Raw genomic sequence first — 21,718 nt, 5'->3', positions numbered from 1 at the left:
ATGCACAGTAAATGCACTGTGAATGTGCACATCTTTTATCCTATTTCATTATAGCAATACATTTATTTTGATTGATTTGTATATTTAGGACTGAAGTATGCTGTTACTAAAAAACTCTGAAATATGAGTGAAGTTTTATCCAGCTTCCTTTATGTCAGTTGTAGTACTTATTGTAATTTACGTATTTATAAAACTTAATGGAGCAGTTGGTGAGCTATTTGTACATGGTTTATATTGCATTTGTTTAAATAATACAAAAACTTTGCTGAGTAAAAAGAACCTATAGCAATTCAACAGTAAAAAGAACTTTTGGCTCAATGTGTACTATGTATAGTATTTTTCCAATTATCTAATCTAGTTGTTTTCTAATTATCTATCTAGTTGTTATTGAGATGGTCTCCAAGGAATCTGTCTAAAGATTATTCATTGAATTTCTTTAATTTGGAGGAAATTAATTAGTGCTTTCACAACAAAAACACCAGTGATGCAAAAGTAAACAGGTGAATACTAAACACATGAACTGAAGGTTGCTCGGTTAGTGTTGTACATAACCAGGCGTAATATTTTGGCTGGTTTTCCAAGTTTGCTGGAAAGATTTCAGTGCGAGCTAAAGAATTTACTTTGCCTGTGAAGTTTGAAAGTCTTATCTACACATCGTTATCTTGGTTGATCTGTTGGAAGTCCATGGAAAAAAGAAAAAGAATACAGCTTCCCCAAAAGGGAACTGAGGAAAGATGTAAAGGGTAAAGTTTCCAATAATTTTCATTGATCATTAGAATTTCGATCAATGTAAAAGTTCATGCTGCGCTTTTTTTTTAAACATGAAAGCTGAAGTCAATTGCTCACAATTTAATGTTATTAATTATATTTAATTTTTTAATTCCTTCATTACTGAAATATACTTTGCATGTGGCTCCTACCTCTCAAATTCTCCCAAAACATCTGGAAATACTACCTTCTATCCATTGAAGTACTTCCCATGAAGTCCTGGTAAGGTGCATTACAAGTGTATAGCAAGAACCACAATTTTTCCTTCTTTTCCATTATACTAGACATGCACAATTTCTCATAATACTGAGGCCACAGGTCAATCTTTATATAAGATTACTGGAACAGTATCAGTAGGTTAAACTCTTAACTATTTTGCTTGAAGGAGATTGTACCATGCCTCTCTCACAGACTTCTTGAATCAGAATGACATCCTATTTCCCTGAAAACATTGAGAAACCTTGCTGTTCATTAGAAGCCAGATTTTAACCTGAAATTGTATTTTAAGAAACCTTGTTAAACTATGCTTCATTTTTTGACAGAGCATTATCTGATAACCTAGGCAGCTAATAAAATCCTCCTCCCTTTTTCACAATGATGCATGTTACTTGTCAAAGAAATTAAGTTGCATCTCCACTACACCCAGCTTACCATATATTTACCAGAGGTAAAATGGACTCATCCTCTTCAAGTAAGAAATTTCCCTTGTGTCCTCCAAGTAGCAGTAGTTTATCTCAGCATCAATCTGTTTTCAAAGCACTTGACAAAACCAGTTAAAACTTACACCTTTATCTTTTTTACATGCATTATCACACAGTTAGTGTACAATTTTAAAAACATACTACATTGCTGAGTAGAATGCTAATAAAGATATTGCTGTGTTCAGAGCTAATTTGATTCTTTTTCCTCAAAGTTACGGGTCATTTCTTGTAATACCTGACCTGTACACTTTCAACATTTTAATAGCTTTGTCAATGTTATACTAACCTTTGTCAATATCTTATACTGGGCTGTGAAAAGGAATTCATGACAGGATTTGGTCCCTAACAATGTGAACTAGGTTTTCATTGAATTAAAAAAATGAATAATAGTATCAATATTAAGCATAATGCAGGCTTCTCTAATTCTTATCTTTTGAAAATTGAAGTCAGAATCACAAGACAGTGCAACATATTCTGCCACCTGAGAAACCTTTGTTGACTTCTTTGAACTCAAAGAAAAACATGGAAGTGTTTGGCCAAAAAATTTGTCCAAAAACTTCCTCCTAAACCTGTTTGCTAATAGTTTCATCAAGTAGCTGCATAAGCTACTGTTATTATTGCTGTGACAAAAGTAATTTGGAAACTTGGTAAGAAACCTTATCTAAAGTGAGGGATGTAAGCATCACCATCAATAGTCATAAAGGTTTAAAATTTTAGGTACATCTGGATAAAGATACACAGAGAGAAGTCATGTCCATCAGTTATCATCACTAACTAAGTTTTCCAGAGTTAGTCTGTACTAGAGAGTGGTTGCAAAGAGCAGTGAATATATGAAACCACTGTGTCCAAGTACCAAAATTTTGAGCTTCAGTAAATGTGGGGTTAGCTGTGACATTTGAAGTCTAGGACAGGTGCTCTAAATTGCTTTATAGAGGGACCCACCTGTTCTCAGCTATTTTATTTGGGGAGCTCAGGGAAATTGTTATGTGACATGAAGAGTCCTCTGCAGAGATTTATACAGAGGCACCTGTGTATTACCTTGTTGGTGTTGCTATCACTCCTTGCCAAGGTAAGCACCTCTGCTCAGTTAAGATGAGTCTTCATGTTCATAAATCCTTTTCCAGCAATGGCATTTTTTCATTTTGATTGTGGGCTAAGCAAACACTGAATACAAGAAAAAAGGCCAAACTGCCTTTTTTCCACCCCCCACCCCCCCCAGCAAATAGACATCTTTTTAATTTACCAAATACAATCATGATATACAGTCTGCCTACTATTTTGTACAGTATTATATTTTGCTCAGGGAATCATGGGAAGAATATTCAAACAATTAACTTATTGAAACAATTCAGCAAAAGTTTTTGTTTCTCATGTCTAAAATTGCCGATGGAATTTTTTAGATTTTAATTGAAAAAATACCACATTCAAAACAAATTTAAACTTGGACAATCACAACTATCAATTTTTATAGCTACTGAAAATATAATTCTTTTACCAAACTTTCCATTTGTGTTACAAAAAATATCAGAAAAAACATATAACATAGACCTTTCAAATACCTCTCTGCCTAAGGGAGCCACACAACACTCAATAGATGACATTCTGTGTTTATAGGCTAATAAACCACTAATTTCTTGAAAAATTTCTGCACTGGAAAAATGGAAATGTGTATTCAGCCCTTACCAGGAACATCTTTATCATGAGGTTTTCTGCCTATTATAGAATGGCAGTCACCTTATCTGCAGAGCATAAGCAAAAGCATCACAAGCAGCTGAAGGGCAAGATGTGTCTGACAGCTTCTTTTGCCAATAGAAGAGAAAGGAAAAAATTCAATGCTAGCCCAAAAGCACTAAAGATTAATTTAAGTGATAAGGAGAGTACTGGGACATTATTGGAAAAAGAAACAAATTACCTGACTAGTTCCTAATGCATTGCCTTCCTCTAGAGAAAACAAAATCAATGGAAAAATAAATCCACAAAAAAAGGACAAAGTAAACATCACAGTAAAGAGAAATAAAAATATCATAGAAGAGACTGAAAAAGTAGTGAAAGAGAAATGGGTGAAAACAGTTCAGATTATCTTAACTTGTAGTGATTATTCTAGATTTGCTCAATCAATAAGCAAATTCCTTATGGCCAAGGCTTTAGAAGGTCTTAAGTTCTAAGGTATTCTTAGGCATGGATTAAAAAAAATAGTCACAGATTTTTTTTTTTTTAAAGACTAATTCTTCAAAACATTGTAAGGAGTAGTATTTAAAAAAGAAAGAGGATGGCATTGTGACTTGATATCAGAGCACACGGATTTCATAGAGTAGCTGGTCTTAAAACAAACTGTAAGTCCTTGATACAAGAGTCTTCTCTTATTATGAATTTGCATATATGTAATGCTGTGGGAGGTCAATCAGGAAAGATGGCCTGTCCAGCCTATGGCAATAATCACTGAAGCAGGATTTACTACTCTAGTATCCTGTACTTTGCCATAGATTGGCTAACAGGTACAGATCAGATGGATTCACTACTTTACAAGTCTCACAACCTGTAGAAAGACAACAAATGCCAAGAAGTTGTCTGAATACAGTTAGATATGATGAATCTGAAAATGCAGACACTGCTTTCAAACACTACAAGATTGATGCCTCTTTAAAAAAATAGCCATATGGCCAAAGCTCTCTGTGATTAAGCAGGAAGAAGCAGGATTTACTCCAACAAACAGTAGCCTAACTAGATCAGCTCTAAGCATTTATCTAGCTGCTTAAGGGTTATAAGGTGATTGTAGTACAAAATAAGTACTTAGGAGCCAATACCATAGGAAAATATAAATAGATATGAGATGACAAAAACAGTTAGATATCTTGACACGTGCTGTCAGAAGCTTTATGAAAATTTTATGTACCTGAAGCTTCTCACTGATAAGTTTTCCTTCATTCAGCTCTGCAGACTCATGTACTTGTTTACAGAGATAAAATTTGAGGAATTAATATGTATTTTTCTTAAATTTTATGCTGTGGTCTGCCTGGGTTGGCTGCGTGACCCTGTTATGTGACATAACCAGTAAATTTTTACTTACTGCATTTTATTGCTGTTTATAGATCATAAAAATACCAGAATAATTTCTTCCATCCTTTCATTTTAATTTTAAATTTATTTTTGTTTAAGGCTGCAAGGGACTGTAAGATAATTAATAAGAAAGCTACTACTATGTAACAGTATGAAACTATTGATAAAGACATCTCAAAGTTGTTACGGTCAAGCAAATCACTCTGAGCATGCATTTAGGCTCTGGAAACTTCCAAGCAATTTCTGAACATTGTGTTCAAATGTCCATTTCAGCTGTAACACAGCTTTTAGAGGTCTAGTGATGCCATGTGACAAAAAGCACACAGCATTTTTCAGTATGTAGTTTCACAGTTAAAATGATCTACCTTATTTCTTCTTGGGAAGAGGTCAGTCAGCCCTCTTGCATGGCTTAACAGAAGAAAATACAACTAGAATGCAATAAAAAGATAAAAATGGAGAAAAAGGCACAGAAAAAATATTTATGTTTTCAAGATTGATTAAGCAAACAAAACCAAATTTGTTCTACATGGCAGAAGTATTACAGAATGAGCTTCTTATGCTCCACAGGAAAATTTTTGGGAAAATCTGGAGAGTGTACGTGTGTTGTGAATGTGTGCAAGGGACGATCAAGAAAAGTTAGAACAAGTTATTAAAAGTCTTAATTTAAAGTAAATGAATAAACTGTACTTAGACATTTCTGTTGATACTTTCCTTCATAACTAAGTGGCCTTAATTCAGTTTAGCTGAATTCATTTCCAAATTAATTCAATTCAACTGAATCAAAGCTACTTTGATTCTGGATAAGGGTGCCTACTTCGAGTTTCACTTAAACACTTTCAAAATTCATTCAGATTAATTTTCCCCAGTGTCTTCATGTAGACAAAAACCTTAAACTGAGTACAAGGGAAATGAAGGAATGATGCATGAAGTGCCCTACAAACTTATTTCTATAATAATCTTTTCAGCAACTCAGAACTTACTAATATTTAATGCATTTTTATATATTATTTTGATTCATTATTTCAGTATATACTTATTGAAACCTACAGAGGAGATAGGCTTGTGGTCTCTCAAGCCCTTTCAACTGCTAAGTAAAATGGAGTTGGCATTGTTACTTTTTCTTTGCAGATCAGTGAGTATGCTTTCACAACAGCACAAGAGAATGTACTAGCAAAGCTCATGACACAACATGAGAAAACGAGTTCTTAAGAGAGTTCTAGCGCCAGAAAGATTTTCCTACACTTTCTTCTTCATTGTTGTGTGAAGACATCACAATAGCTGTACGTGAAATCTGTAGCCCTTTCCTTTCTTGCACTGATGATGTTTAATTTAGTGTCCTAAAGCTGTGAACCTCACTCCAGTCACTTGTTCATTGAGCTGAATAAACGTCTCCTCCCTGACCCTTCAGGTTATATAACAATGTCACATGACACATCTGCACATTTGCCTACAGAAGGTATATTTCATTTTTTTGATTCTCTTATCCATAGCCCAGTTGCAGAAGACCCATTTCATTTTAATGGAAGTTTATTCTCAGATCCTAATAATTATTAAAAACATCATTATTTGGACTGAAATATAAGGCCAACCTATTTTACTATTGTACCACTTTCAAGGATACTGCAAAATCAGCAAATACATGGTAGCTCATATCAACTGTATACATGTTCCTGAAAATGGAGGGCATATTGGAAAGAAAATCATGATCTAGATACCTTACTCTTCCTAGTGGTAACAGTGTTTTAGAAGGATTGCCAGGGCATGTCTCCTACATAAGCAACTACTACTAGCATAAGCCTGAACAAATACATTACCATCTATCAAGGATGAGCAGATAATTAGGAGAAGCAACTGATTACCAGCTCATGCTTATAGTGTCTCATTTCTCAAGGAAAATCCTCATCCAGCTCCCAGTGATGATAAACAGGACCATAGGAAATACATAATGCAAGTAAGGATTTACATGACACAACCATGCAAACAAATAATAGAACACTGTGACCAGCAACTATTAAACTAATATAATGAATGCTCACAACCAATTTGTTTTAACATGCTCTGGTCAGACCTGTCATTATCTTAACCCTTCGTGCCCCACACTGGGCATCAAAAAGGATTGTTGGGTCAGGCAGCTAAAACAACCATAAGCTGTTCGTTCACTCCCTGTCCACCGCAGTGGGATGGGGGAGACAATCATCAAGAAAAAAGGTAAAACTTGTGGGTTGAGATAAAGACAGTTTAATAGGGCAGAAAAGGAAAAAAAAATAAAAAAGAATATACAAAACAAGTGATGCACAGCACAATTGCTCACCACCCAGAACCAACACTCAGCTAGTTCCTGAGCCATGCGCCTCCTAGCCCACCCCCCCCAGTTATATACTGAGCATGATGTCATATGGTACGGAATATCATTTTGTCCAGTTTGGGTCAGCTGTCCTGGCTGTGTCCCCTCCCAGCTTCTTGGGCACCCCCCGCCTTCTTGTTGGCAGGCCAGGATGAGAAGCTGAAAAGTCCTTGCCTGCTTGGCAACAACTAAAATATTAGTGTGTTATCAACATTATTCTCATCCTAAATCTGAAACACAGCACTATACCAGCTGCTAGGAAGAAAATGTTACCCTATCCCAGCCAAAACCAGGACAAATACTGAATTATCTTACTTTGATGATTTAAGTTTGACATATATTAAAGCATCCCTGAGCTTAATCTAAGAGAAAAAGATAACCTTTTAGAATTTTTAAAATGAAGATATAAAATAGTGTCCTAGTCACTTTATGTTTGCTTCTTTTTTTTTTAACGTGATAACAAACCGAGTAAGATCTTCCCAGGAATTCACAGATCATTAGCCAAACTAAATACAGACTCCTTTTTCAGTGCAGTGATTCCATTGGGGTTATACAATGGGAAATCAGGCCCAAATAGTAGAGCAGTAGGTTTTCTGAGTATTTGTTGCAGATCGTCAGCTATCAATAGATTTGAAGATTGACTGCTAGTTTTCAATTATGTCTAGAGTGATGTTCCAAACTTAAATGAATCCTCAAGAAAGAAAACAGAACCACTGTAGCAAAAGGTACCCAGTGAGTCTAATCTTCTTTGAAAGTTCCTTCCTTAAAGAAACTCTAGCAGTTGCACTGTAGAGGAAAATGTAATGCTGAAGCTTGATTCTGCCATTTGATTTGATTTGTTATTTCACAAAATTAAGATAAACTCTAAGGGTAAGACGCACTTTATTTCAAATACACTACATACATTCTGACATATACTCCCATTAGACATTTACTTACTACAGACTTCACTTAAATCAGACATGAATTTTCTGAAAAGTAAGGATTAAAATATAGATGCTATATCAATCAAGTACACTGAAAGCCCACAGAGACTGAAAAGCATTGTTCTGGTGAACAGGAGCTGTTAATAAAATAGTTTGGAATGCATATGTAATTCTATTTTACATGGAAATTAAGAAAGTACACATTTAAATGATCAGTACCACTTAAACTGTATTTTTGATGTTCTGTGGCATTTCTGTAGATGACTGCTATCATCAGAAGAGCAGCGATAAAGTCTGAAGAAACACAACATAGCTGTAAATAACTCTTCAGTTCAATGAGTCTGATAATTATATGCAACTTTGATAGACTATATTTAGTAAGAGTTTCAAATCTGTTTGACACTTTACACAGTACTGATCAAAGTGAGCTTATGAACTACAGGAGGCTTTCTGTAATACAACATCACAGAAATGTAAAATTTTTTTTTTTTTTTTTTTTTTTAAAGTGTCAAGTACTAAGCTTACTCTTTTTCTTTCAGAGTAGCAGCATATGCTGGTCAGTGAAGCGTACACCACACAGCTGTTACATCTACTGTATGAGCTGTACATATTGAATTAGCCATTGTGTTTTTCAATTCTGGTTCATCAGACTTTTGGTCTGAGGGACTTTAATCTAAATTTAGCAAAAGAATACAATTCAGTATTATCTTGTCTATCCATAATTCATAGCCTCCAGTCTGTTTTGATCTAAAACAATTGGCCAAATTTTTTTTTTTCTTTTAAACAGTAACATAGGATGTATGAAAAAAAAAAATCGGTACAAGGATTAATGGCAGAAAACCTCCCAAACTGCCATTTGATAGTGTATGAATATACATTTGCGTGCAGACAGAGAACATGTTAACAGATGTGGGATTTTTAACAACCATCACTCCTGTTCTCAGGTTTTTACGTTTGCATTCATGGTACATTAAGAAAGAGAACTATTTCTACATCTAAGAACATATACAACAATTTAGTGAATAAATAAAAACAAATGTGGTACTGTAAGACCTAATCCATTAAGATGTCTCAAAACTTCAGGACATTGTTTTTCCAAAGAAGGAACCAATTTCCTGTATTGACAATCTTCTGGATGCAGTCTGTTGTTGAGGAAATCCATAAGGCATACAAAGGTGGATATAAAAGAGAATTACCACTGCATTTCCTTTTCTCTGTATATTTTTCTCCCAAAGCATCCAGCCTATTAGACTCCTGGAGGCAGGAAACAAGGCTGAATTGAGCTTTGGACTGACCCTTCATGGCTCTGCTTATATCCCTAAATTCAAGACTTATCACTAACATTTGAAAAAAAACATTAGACTCAAGTTTCTTACTGAAGTACTGAATATTTCTAGCTATCGTAAGTACAATTGTAACTTCTGATTAGTGTTTTTTAAATTACTGTTTAGTAACTCATTGATACCAATAGAAGAAAGGGGTACAAGGCCTAGATGAGGAGTCATTCAAAAACATTTTTTTTCTCAAGTTCATTAAGGAAATCTAATTGTATTTCATCATGAAGTTCTCTCAGAAACAAAGCAAAGCTACATATGAGTTTCATTCCCTAAAAAAAAGATAGTGAAGCAAATTAACTTCACTTAGAATGACTGCCTGCATGTCAAGTCATACAATGAATACCTATTTAGAATTCCTTTCTCTGTAAAACAGAGCATAAGTGCTTCATTAAAAACTAATCTGGCATTGAAACCAGTAAGTTCCTTCACTGATGATTTGGAAACTCAATTAACCCCTGTAAGTTCCTTCATTGACAATTTGGGAGTACAATAATAACAAAAATAATTTATAATAATGAATTCATTCTTACGTAGAACTATGAAATTTTGAAGGTGTGATTTTTCTAACTCATAGTCAGGAAGTTATGCTATGATCACATCTGTACTTTTCAGGTCTGTATGTACTATGTTAAATAACAGTTGAACTAATTTACAACCTTTCCTTTATATATTTAATATATATTATGCCAACCATACATAAATCAATGCAGGAAGAGTTCCCAGTATGAACATGAATCAGCATATCAACATTAGTTTAGTTAAAAATCAATTTCTGATTGAGATGGGCTCAAGAAATACTATGCACATCTTTGTGAGATGCTCTCTGGGACAGTAGTCAGGCACTCTTACATCCTATTTTACAAGTGTAACACACGGCATTCAGTCTAAAATGGCACAAAAGAATGAATTACAGTCTCAGTCAAGTCTCATAACGCAATTCTTGTCATAAAGTTTTGTGTTTTTTTTTTTTTTTAAAGAAAGAAACAACACTCCTTCTCCCCATCAACAAATCTCTCCCTGTTCCCACACCCTCAACAATATACATTTTAACAGAGCAGAGAATTATCTCATGAGGAAGGTGAAGGCAGCAAACTGATTCTACTAAGTTAACTATTTTCCCCCCTCTCCTTTCCTCACTGTTTTCTACTTCATTTTCCATTTGTATTTTTTTAGGAGACATTCTCAAAGTTTAGAAAACAGATCAAACTCAAGTAAGTTTATATGCACCATAAACACGTAATATTACTTGTGCATGTGTGCACTATTCCTTCTAGAATAACTGTTGCTAATCCCATACACATATAAACCAGGACTCCAGTCCCCAAAATCATGAAGCTTGCTTAAAAATTCTGTAGTAAAGTTATTCATATACACACAGGCATATGTGCATGTGTGCTCATAGATGTGCACAAGTTTACCGTTTTTTTCATACGGCAGGGAATACCAGAACTTTACCTGGATTTTTAAAACAATAAAAAAATTCTCACATCATTATTTCATCTATACCTTTTTAGTGAATATCACTGTACTACATCAACAACTACCGCAAGAAAATTTTTATATTTATATATATTTTTAGATTGACAAATCAGAATATGCTAAGTGCTTCTGGATTCATCACGATACAGAACATCTCTCAAGTTCCACAAAGTGATAACAGTCAATGAAATAAGGAAATATTGAATCCTTTAACCAAAAAAAGAAACTTCACAGATTTCTACTAGTATCTTCATGCTTTTTTTGGAAATAACAAAAAAAAATCAGGGGTGAATTCCTTCTCCCATCTAAGCTCAGCAAAAACACAGAAACAGCACTCTGCCCAATTAAATAATTTCCTCATAAACAGCAAGGCAATATTGGCAGTAGTATTTTAACTCAAATTCACTTCCTGTGTCATGGAGACAGTTCTGAAGTATACTAGTCTTTTCATGCATCAACTCATTGGTATGGTAGTTTCTTCATAAGTCACTTTAAAAAGAAGTATTCTACACAATTGCACCCCTAGGTCTACACTGTGTTTAAAATAGAGAGGTAACATACCCACTTCCTGGACTGAAAATTTGCATTCCATTGCTGAATTCCACTACATATTCAGTAATTGCTGTCTATCTGGAGATATGTGTGTATACATATATATACACACACACTCTCTGGAAAACTCCCACAACATAAAAATTATAGTTTCCTAACTACCACATAGAAAATCACATAGATTAATTCCTCTACATCCAGAAAACTAAAAACCACTCCAAAAATCATTGATACATGACCTCATATACTGCTGTATTTTCCCTGAGCAGACCAGATCCTTGAGAGGAGCTCCAGCCAACACTGTCACTTTTTAAGGAAAAAGACTGTACCTGTCAGTGAGCACCTTTATGCCATATGCAGGGACTGAGTTCTCCAAAAGGAACCTCCTCACCTCTGTGCCATTGGCCATTTCCCCCTGATTATCATATACAGCTGGAGACTGGAAAGTCAGGAGACAATTAGAGTTTCTAGGAGTTCCCACAATCAGGAAAAAAAAATCCAGCCATATCACCTGCTAATTATCAAAGCAATCTATTTTAGTGAGCTCTTTGTCATCATCAAACTATTTGTGGTCTAACATAAGCCAACAGGAATCAAACCAACTCAGAAAAAAAACCCAAAACAAACAAACCATTTTAAACACACTTCTACAGTTACTAAAATTATCCATTTAGAAATTGGAAATGCCTTCTGTAACAGCACAAATAGATAAAAATCAATTACCTAAACAAACATGTATTGAAAAAGTTTTTGAGAAACAAAATGTAATTATTTATTGGATATTGAAGTATGTTCTGTTAGCTGGCACCAATCTTTCTCAGTGAAAATAAAATAGGCATGAGAAAGAACAACTTAGAAAAGAGGAGCTGAAAATATTCAACTTATATACAGTTCTAAAAAAAATTTAAAAGTTGATTATTAGTATGGCAACAAAATTAGAGTTGGGGTATAATTCCTCAAATGTCAATGCAGAACTGGGAATTTCACTAGTACTCAGTATTCTACTTGTTCATTATTACCTTTGTACCATTAACGTAACTTAAAATATGTTTTAACAACTAATGTGTTGTGTTATTAACTGTTACGGTGTCAATGTGGTTTTGTTATGAGATTTATCTTAATTAGTGTACAAACTATTATTTAACAGTAGAATGCACATGAAGGAATTTGATAGTTTATAACAAGGCAACTAATCTTACAATGCCCTTTGGGAAATCCCAAAGAGAACTTTTCTGTAACAAGAGCAATGGTGTTGAAAATCAGAAGAAAACAGTCTTTTAGCCAACCATTGTGGATAAATGACAGCATATCTCTCAGATAGATATTGACAGCATACATAAAATCAATATGATTCATGTCTTGTTTCACAAGAAAGCAAATGTGAGTAGAAATAACAGAATTTTATATCAAATACAAGTTGGTAATTTTCACAGTCCTTTTGTCCTTCCATTTATTCTCTTCAAGCTATTCAGATTTCTTTTCACTTCTTCATTCATATACAAGGTAGAAGTCCAAACTGTACACAGTATTAAAGGAGAAGCAGTTAAATAACATTAAGTTTTAAAAATAATACATGTTTCTGAAACATCAATACCATAAACAATGAAATTCAGAAAACACTTTCAGGTGGCTGATATTATTTGCAGAATAAGCATTTAATCTCCTAAAAGAGAAGTGGTAAAGGGCATGATAAAAAAAAAAAAAGAAAGGACATGAGCTTGTAATGACACATTTTAAAGTTTGCTCTGAGCACAGAAAACAGTGATACAATAATTTTTTCCTACTTTAAAAAAAGTATTGTTAACAACATGAATTTTTATATGTTACAACATATCTTAAACAAATATAAGAACTGTAGAAGCCCTCCTGTATACCTAACAAAATTGACATTTGTTACACATGCATGAATAGTATTTTGGCACTGTTTCATTTTCTCAATGTTTAGAAAGATCTGCAAGAGCAGGATAGCCATCCACATTATAAAAGACCACGGAAGCATGTGCAGAGAAAAGGTGGTATATTGAACATAGCTTACCAAACTGCAAATGGTGAAGATGTCATAGTAGGCATAAATACATAAAGACATTGTTTGAGAAGGAATAGTAGTAAGAGGTATAAATAGACAAATGTGTGATTTGAGCCTCTGGAAGAAGATAGAGAAGGGCAGTTTGTCTTGTCTGGTTTGGATTTCGAAATTAAACCCATCTAATCTAAATGACAGACATTTCAGTTTTTTCCATAGCTAGTACTCAGTCTGCAATCTAAACACACCTGCAAGCAAATTAATGCCTGCACAGAAAATACTAGTTTATAAATCATATTGCTGTAATTCAAAATAAGGGTAAATTCTTCCCAGATCTTTTCTTAGTACTGAGTGCTTTTACTTAGTTTAAATTTTATTTTAAAACAAGGACTCAATAGCTGCAATAAGAGATACCAACAGCTACTTTTTTATACCTCCTAGGTATTATGTCTAACAATAAAGAAGAATATAAAAAAATTCTTTTTAAATGTAAAAAATATATTGAATGTGATTATTCAGAATATTGAATAAATAGATACTATATGTGTGGATAGATTCTAAATCACAATAAACACCATTATAGGATAAAATTTAAAACCTTATTTTAAAGATAAAAAAACATATAAAGGGATGGAGCAGATAAAAGAGAATAAACTTTAAAATCCACATAAAGACATCCCTTTTTGACAGTACCAACAACCTACCCATGGAGAAAGCAGAAACAGACCTAGAATGTTTACTGTAAAATCAATATATAGAATTTATACCCAAGCAAACTTTCCCATGAGTTCCCAGAGCAAATTCTCAAATTAATGTCAATACCCAATACAAGAAAAGCAAAATACTTTGGGTGCTAAGACACACAAAATAAAGAATAGGGACAAAAAGAAAAATGGGCAAAAATAGACAGTTCCCAAAGGAAAAGGAACAGGGCAAATTTTGCTGTGTAACATGAAATGTGTTGATCTGGATATTTAATCATGACATATTTTACAATACTTGGTGGAAAAAATATTTTAAAACCAAAATAAGCTATGATATTATGTATTCTAGCATTGAGCCCAGTGTCTCACTGTAATATGCTATACATAGAAAACTAAAACCCTAACTTTTGTTTGGTGGTGTCCTGCTTCACTTGGCAGTGTTTTCTTTACTGCATGTTTTCTGCAGTTGTAAAAACTACAGATTCAGAAAAAAGAAAACAATAATCTTGTACTCATCTGTATGATACAGACGTACTCAAAGTTCATCATATTTGATGATGAAGGTGCTGTAATACTCTCTAAGAAGCAAAGTGCCCTGGGAAATTAGAGGAAATAATGATGGAAATGATGATGCCAACATAATTCATGCTACATTTATGGTGCCTATCAACTTCTTATTACACTCTAGAAAAAAAACCAAAACCCAAACTCTAATGATACACTGTGGCACACTGTAGTATTGCAGCATTTTATTGGGTATGTTGGCTGGTATTTTGTTAATATGGAAGATGTGGTTATGGAACGTTTCAATATGAATCTTCTCAACAGCAGACTGACAAACATTTGTGCAATGTTTTAATGCAGAAGTGAATGAAAGAAGATCTGGACTGTGGGACACTGAGTCTGATAGACTGGATCAGAAAAATTAATCAAAAGCAGCCATCTTCTGTGCAAGTTGCAGGAAGTGTTTTCATTTTGTATTACATTTTAATTGGGTTCACAAATTCTATATATTATTTTGAATTCTAAATTTCTTTAGCTGATCTTATTGCCTTGAAAAAATCTGTAAACATGCATCCTGAGCATGGAAAAATATATCTTAAATGGATAAATAACTCAATGAAGTTAATAACAATAAGTATATGCTTAAGTGAAAATACATTCCATAATCAGGTTCACAGGTGATTAGAAGATACATATCATTACAAATTGCCACTGCAAGAGGAAGGTTCCTGTTAATGAAAATGTATGATCTAAAGATCTAGAAGAGAAGTTTTTAAATGCTGTTGCTGCTTTTGTTTCACAGAAAGAGATTGCTCAAATCTTAGCCCAAACTAATTGTTTTTGCAGGAGTACTGTAGGAAACCATCTTGGAACCTATAAGTGGGTAACTGCACATCTTACACTCTGGCTTTGACACTTCCAGTGTAAATTGTAATTACTATTTATATAAGAATGAGTTTTTACATTAATGAGAAAGTTATTGCACACTCTACTAAGCAGCTTCCAAATGGATATAATTAATTATCTACAGAGATCCTGAACATTTCACATATAGTGGATTGTAGGAAAGGCACTTTCATTATAACACCTATTTTCTGCACCTTCAAACATTCCCCTTCAAAATTCCTCTGTGGGTTTTTAATTCCGTGCTTTATCCTACCCCAAATGACTTGTAACTTGTTGCTGGAAATCTTTCATTAAGTTCTTTTCTGCACTCCTGTTAACTTTTACATATGAATTTATCAATTATTTATACATTATTTGTATGGTCTGAAATTAAAAATCTATTTTATGCAAGAAAAAATATTTTCTTACATACTGATTGTATATTTTCCAGTAAATATCTGAGACAAGAATATTTCTAAAATTGTATCATGTCTCAAAGTGGTATAAGCAAGTAATCATAGGATTTTATCAAAGCACTTTAGAAATTTTTTGTGGTTATCATGTCTAGTACCAATCATAGTACCTATTTTACTTTTAACATTTTATCACACAGACATCACCTGTAATACAATGTGACAAATCAAAAGGTCAGTCTGGCTCAGAGCATATAAGAAATAAATAGAACTGAAAAGCTAAATGGAATACTTGGAGAATATTATGAGGAATTCAAATTTCGGAAGTCAGGGATTACATGTGAAAACATTGATTACTGAAATTTTGAAACCTAACTTCACTCATGTATCAGAAGAATAATTAAAGAGAGGAAAAGACTTTTTACTTGATGAGGGTTTTCAATGAAGCTGAAACTGTAAATTATGTCAATAAAATACTTTCCTTAAAGTCCAAGCATGAATACTGAATCTACAGTCCCCTACAACTACACATTTGATTATGATAGTACAGCGGGTTTAAAAATTCATTTTATGTTGAAGTAATTTTAGTGAGTCAGAGAAAGGGTTTACTCTATAACTGATTATCTTTGCACACTGGAGATAGTTTACAGGATCAGGCTGGAACAGAGATTAGGTTCAAAGTATGCTTCAGCTCTGATATCAAATGGGAACCAGACACTGGATTCATACTGAATAGCACTAAAATTTCATAAGCTGTTCTCACATTGTCCGAGTTCAAATGTTACAGCAGCCTTGCTGGTGTGTCATTATCAGGATACCCTTAGACCACAGCCAGTTATGGGACAGAGTTGTGCCTCGGGAGCATTCCTGTGATAGGATCTCAGTCTGGAAGATGATTCCTATGATAGGATCTCAGGCGGGGAAGATGTTCTTAAGCTTACTTAAATGAAAACAAACACTGTGTCAAAATACAAGCCACTGTATGAAAAACTAGGAAGATACATCTGAGCTATTTTTTTCATCCAGTAGAGTCCAATCAGGCAGCAAAAGCTCCCTACTAACAACAGAAATGTGATCTAAGAGAAGGCATCTGGGTCTAAAGCCTACCAGAAGAAACTTTTGATCTGCAATAGTGATAAATGATTCTTTTCAATCTTTCAGATTGTTTACTGGCTACAGAGTCAGAATTAGATTTAAAGATAAAAATTTGTGTATCAAACCAAAATAATATTTTGCTTTAGGGTATTTGGAAACACTGCAAGTTATTCTATAAAATACCTACCACATATTTGAACCATAAGTGGATACAGGTATATTTTAACAGTTATCTCCTGAGCTTCTCTGCATGGTGGATCTCTTTCAGTGCCTTTTAAATTATTTAATTTTCAAAGTTTATTATTTTTTAACTCTTTTAAAAAAACTTATTTATTGAGATTTCTTCCCCTTTTGGGGGCTCCCTATCCCATAATAATCAGATCAGGTTAAATTATGTACAGACAACCACTGACTAAATTTGTATCAATTTCCTACCACTGCCAGGAAACATCACTAAGGGTAAACTACAAAAACTTTGATTGTATTATTAAGATAGTTTGTGATCATCTATTTCAGTCTTCTCTCATCACCTACCCACAAATTGCTTCATGAGTATTCACTTCTTTAATTTATTAGTGCAATTGATTAGCAACAGACAGATGGCATAAACAATTGTTTACACGTAGTGAGCAGATGATTTATAGTATTATACATTTGAAGAGGGCTACACATTTTAGCACAAAAATATATAAGCATTCTATTTTAATAAGCTTTTAAAGGACAACTTTTCACATTTTTATTAGAAGTAAATTAAATTTGTACTTAGTGATTTTCATTAGATTTTTTTTTATTTATTATTAATCCTATGCTAAATACAGGAAGATTCTAAGAATAGTCTCAGCATCTAAACTGAAGTCCTAAAGAATCAGACATAATAATGAGTATTACTTTAAAATATAGTGACTAAACATTGGTAACTAGAACAAGTAACTTCCACCTCCATCATAAATTCTCTATTTTCCTGAACTTTCCAAAGCACAATCAAGTAGGTTTACTATTTGCCTCCATTGAGCAAATATAGAAATAATTTTGCTAGTGGATGATGATAAAGAATCCCATTTTCTGTTATTAGTTACAATTCCTCAGATCATTCTATTAAACAATGGAGAAATGCAACTCATTTCAGAATGAATTAAAGGAGTGCTTAGCCTAAAGGTTTCAGAGAACAACAATGAATGAAAACATCTTGCTTTTCAGGATTAAGTTAAAGGAATATATTCAGTTTGTTTATTTATATATTACATTTAAAACCTGAGTACATCCTAGTGTTAAAATCTAAATCCATGAAACTAACATACAGCTGAATCTATAATCTCCTGTATTGTGCTGTCATAATATTTACAAATTCACATATAGGTGACAACTAGTGATCCACCTAATAAAGTCACTTCTGTCAGAATATCTATCACATACTTCAAAAACTGCTTTGCATGGTAATAGGTTTACTTTCTTTCTCTTGACTTCTTTCTTTTTGTAGGCAGTAGAGGTTCCCTTCTGTATGTTGTATAAAGTCAGCTAGGTTCAAAACACATCAGGAAAGATTTTACTGAGATGTTTATATTGTGACATTCTGCCAACATTTTAGAAAGAGGCTTCAAATAAATATTCTAACTTACTCTGCATATTTGACACATGCATGCTGATAGGTGAGATGAGAAATTTGCATTTATGATAGAAATCTTTATAACAGAGGAAAGACACCAAGTGCTTGACCATCAAACTTTCAAGAGACGTATTTACTAGAAATATCGGTACTCAGTTTCTGAAGGAATGCAAAATATATTGGTAGAGCTGATAAAACTTTCCAATTCATGTAATCCCATGTATATTTCTATACCAACAATACTATCTCATATATTGCAGAGTGTTCTAGGGTTGCTTCTTGCAGAAATCTTTTAGATCTCTGACATTTGGTTTTCATCTTATGGATGTCAAACTCTTCTCTTTTCAGAGACAACTTTCTCTTTCCTATAGATAGATGTGTTAACAGTGTCCACAGAAGAAATGAACTCCATTGCAGGAAACAAACTTAACCCATTCTTCCATTAACTAAGATGACTCCTTTTTACCAGAAGATCCTGAAAGCACATTCTACCGTATCACTGACTTCATAGCCCATGCAGAAGATTAAAATGCACCAAAAGGAAAATAAACTCAATCAACATATTTTCAAAGTTCAGTAAACTAGTAATATTGTATAAAAAAGTATAATTTTGTCATAGTAAGTATTTCAAGAAATAAGCCTATTAAACTGAGATTCAGCTGAAGGATAACAAAAATTCAACTCTGAAATACTTAAATTCAATAACATGCTCAGCCAAATGCAAAATTCCATTTCCTGCTAGATCAAAATTTGATTGTTCCACTTCATTATTTGATAATAACAGTGTATTCTATTAAAAAGCTTATTTACTATTGTTTTTCTTCAGCTACTACTCAAACACTCCAACATAACACTATCTCTTGTATAAAGTTCAGAAGATACAGAAAGTGATATTATTTAGAGGAAATAAATTAGCTTAAAAAAAAAATACGTTTTTGCAATGTAAAATCCTCTGAGAGCTACTCACTAAAACAAATATTTCCAAATTACTTTAAAGAGATTGCTTACACATAGGAAAGTTTGCAGAACTGGACCCAGAGACAGAAAGAACATACATTTACTCATTTCTATTCATATCCTGCATTCTGCCAGATTACATTAATGGAATATCCATTAGCACAACAAAATATGCTATACCAGTTCAAGGCCACTTACATGTTGAAATTATTAACCAGTTTACAATGCTAACAACACATAAAATATACATTTTCCAAATCAGTATTCTGCCTAAAAGTGCTACTGAAAACACACGGAAACACATCCCTGGAAGTGTTTAAGACCAGGTTCGATGAGGCTGTGGGCAACCTGGTCTAGTGGACGGTGTCCCTGCCCGCAGCAGGAGGGTTGGAACTAGATGATCTTTAAGGTCCCTTCCAACCCAAACCATTCTATGATTCTATGAAATAGAGAAGTTATATTCACAATTGTGCTGACTTACTTACCCTGGTAGAAGAATTCACCAAGGAACCATTCAGATTGCCAGTGTTGCACTTGAAATTCAAGTGTTGATCAGGATGGTGATTTGCTTCCCAGCTCCCCGAATCACGTACCACTGACTTGTCAGGATTTGCAGATATTTTCTGGAAGGCAGTGCAAGTCATTCCTGTGAAACTAGATGGCTTGATCATAAAGGCCTCCAGAGCAATATTACGAGATACCTGTGAAAACATTGAGAAGCAACATTGCTAACTCATTAAGCATAATTGCATTATTATATGTGCATTGTGTATTTACTGTATGTACTTTATAAAGGATTGTGCATGCACACACTTTCATACATATTTGTAGGATAAGAAAGAAAACGGAACTTATTTAAAAATCTGATCTAGAATTCTACAATACCACAGTGGGTTTGCTTGAATCTTCTTTAGAATTGATATATCAGTTAATATCAGTTATATCAGTTATTATTATATCAGTTTTGCAACTGTGTCATTATCAGCTTCAATGGAATCAATCTGGATTTAAAGCAATACAGTTATGAAGTGAATTAGCAACAGCAGTAGTAGGAATTATTTAAAAAACTAACAAGGATGTGCTTTGTACCTCAGAAATGAAACAGAAAGCTTCTTAACTATTGGGTGGATGGATTGGTTTTTTACAGATCTTGTTCCATTAGAATATTGAACATGACTATAGGGTTTAATGCAACACCATGTTATGGGTCTTTGGCTTATCCTTTAGTAAGGTGATGTGTCTAGATGGAGACTGTAGCACAGTGCAGAGACACACATCTCTATCCTTAAACTAGTATATTTATTTCAGCACAGTCCTCTGCATGAGATATAAATAGCTCACGTTACACACAGGTTGACTTAGACTGGCACCATACTGATTGGACTATATGGTTTCCCCTTGGAGGCATAGATTGTTTAGGGATCTGTGAGTGTATGTATTTTGCACATTGATTGTAGTGTAAACATACCAGAGTTAAGCCACAAACTAGCAGGTTTATCAGCAGGATTAATGTACAAATGTGGCAGTTTTATATTACTGTACTTTGCTTCTGTTATGCAAGCTAGCAATACAGAAGTACCTTAAGTCCACCTAGTAACAGTTGGTGTGAATCCTTCAGAATTTGGGGCATCATATGAGTTGTGCTGACAAGAAATGACTTCACCAAAGAAAATCACATTAATTCATACTAATAAATGAATCTAAAGAAAATGTTTTGCATAAAAAATAAGGGGAAGACAGAAGGTAGCCTAACTGTGTAAAAGTCATGGTATCACAACAAATTAAATCTTAGCATGAGACACAGTGCATGGCTTGCTGGTCCTCTTTTGAACTTATGAAAAAGTTTTCAAATGCACCTTCTTCAGTCACTGGTGAGTCTGCATATGTTCAAAATGAAAGTACTGAAGTTTCATTAAGCAATTTATTTTACTTTTTGTTAAAATTAGACAAAACCTAGAAGCTTTCAATACATTTTTATACTTTTTATATAGAAGTAATATATATAAAAGAAATATAAAAGTAATATACATATATTACTTTTAAAGTAAAAGTAGCCTAAAGATTCTTTTCAGTTGTTTCTAAGTTTCTAAAACATCCCTTTGTTAAGTTACATTTCCACCTCTTCTGTCCTTGCCTGAAGGTGATTTTTTTTCTACACTTGAATAAAGATGCCAAAGTTTTGTATTAAAAATCCAGTGGCTGTTTATTGAAAAGTACTAAAACCTGAAACTAGATTTACCTGGATAATTTTTTGTACCATCTGCAGATAGCCTTTCAAGGAGTTAAAAAATTTACTGCTTGCAGAATACTATTACCCATATCACAGGAATTAAGCTACATGAATCAGTTAAAGCTCCTGGGTGGTAACAG

General features: G+C 33.6%; 1 protein-coding gene across 1 annotated transcript in view; it reads right to left on the bottom strand.

Moving 5' to 3' along the window:
* The window catches only part of ADGRA1 (adhesion G protein-coupled receptor A1), a 284,157-nt gene that overhangs the window by 105,880 nt on the left and 156,559 nt on the right, over positions 1-21,718 (bottom strand). The window contains exon 12 of the mRNA XM_075758192.1: positions 19,834-20,049. Within this exon, the coding sequence (XP_075614307.1) occupies positions 19,834-20,049 (216 nt within the window). The remainder of the gene's footprint in view (positions 1-19,833; positions 20,050-21,718) is intronic.

Source organism: Balearica regulorum, chromosome 7 (assembly GCF_011004875.1).
Source record: "Balearica regulorum gibbericeps isolate bBalReg1 chromosome 7, bBalReg1.pri, whole genome shotgun sequence".
In the NCBI taxonomy this organism is placed as follows: domain Eukaryota; kingdom Metazoa; phylum Chordata; class Aves; order Gruiformes; family Gruidae; genus Balearica; species Balearica regulorum.
Note: the sequence above shows the minus strand (reverse complement) of the source record. Positions and strands in the feature narration are given on the sequence as shown.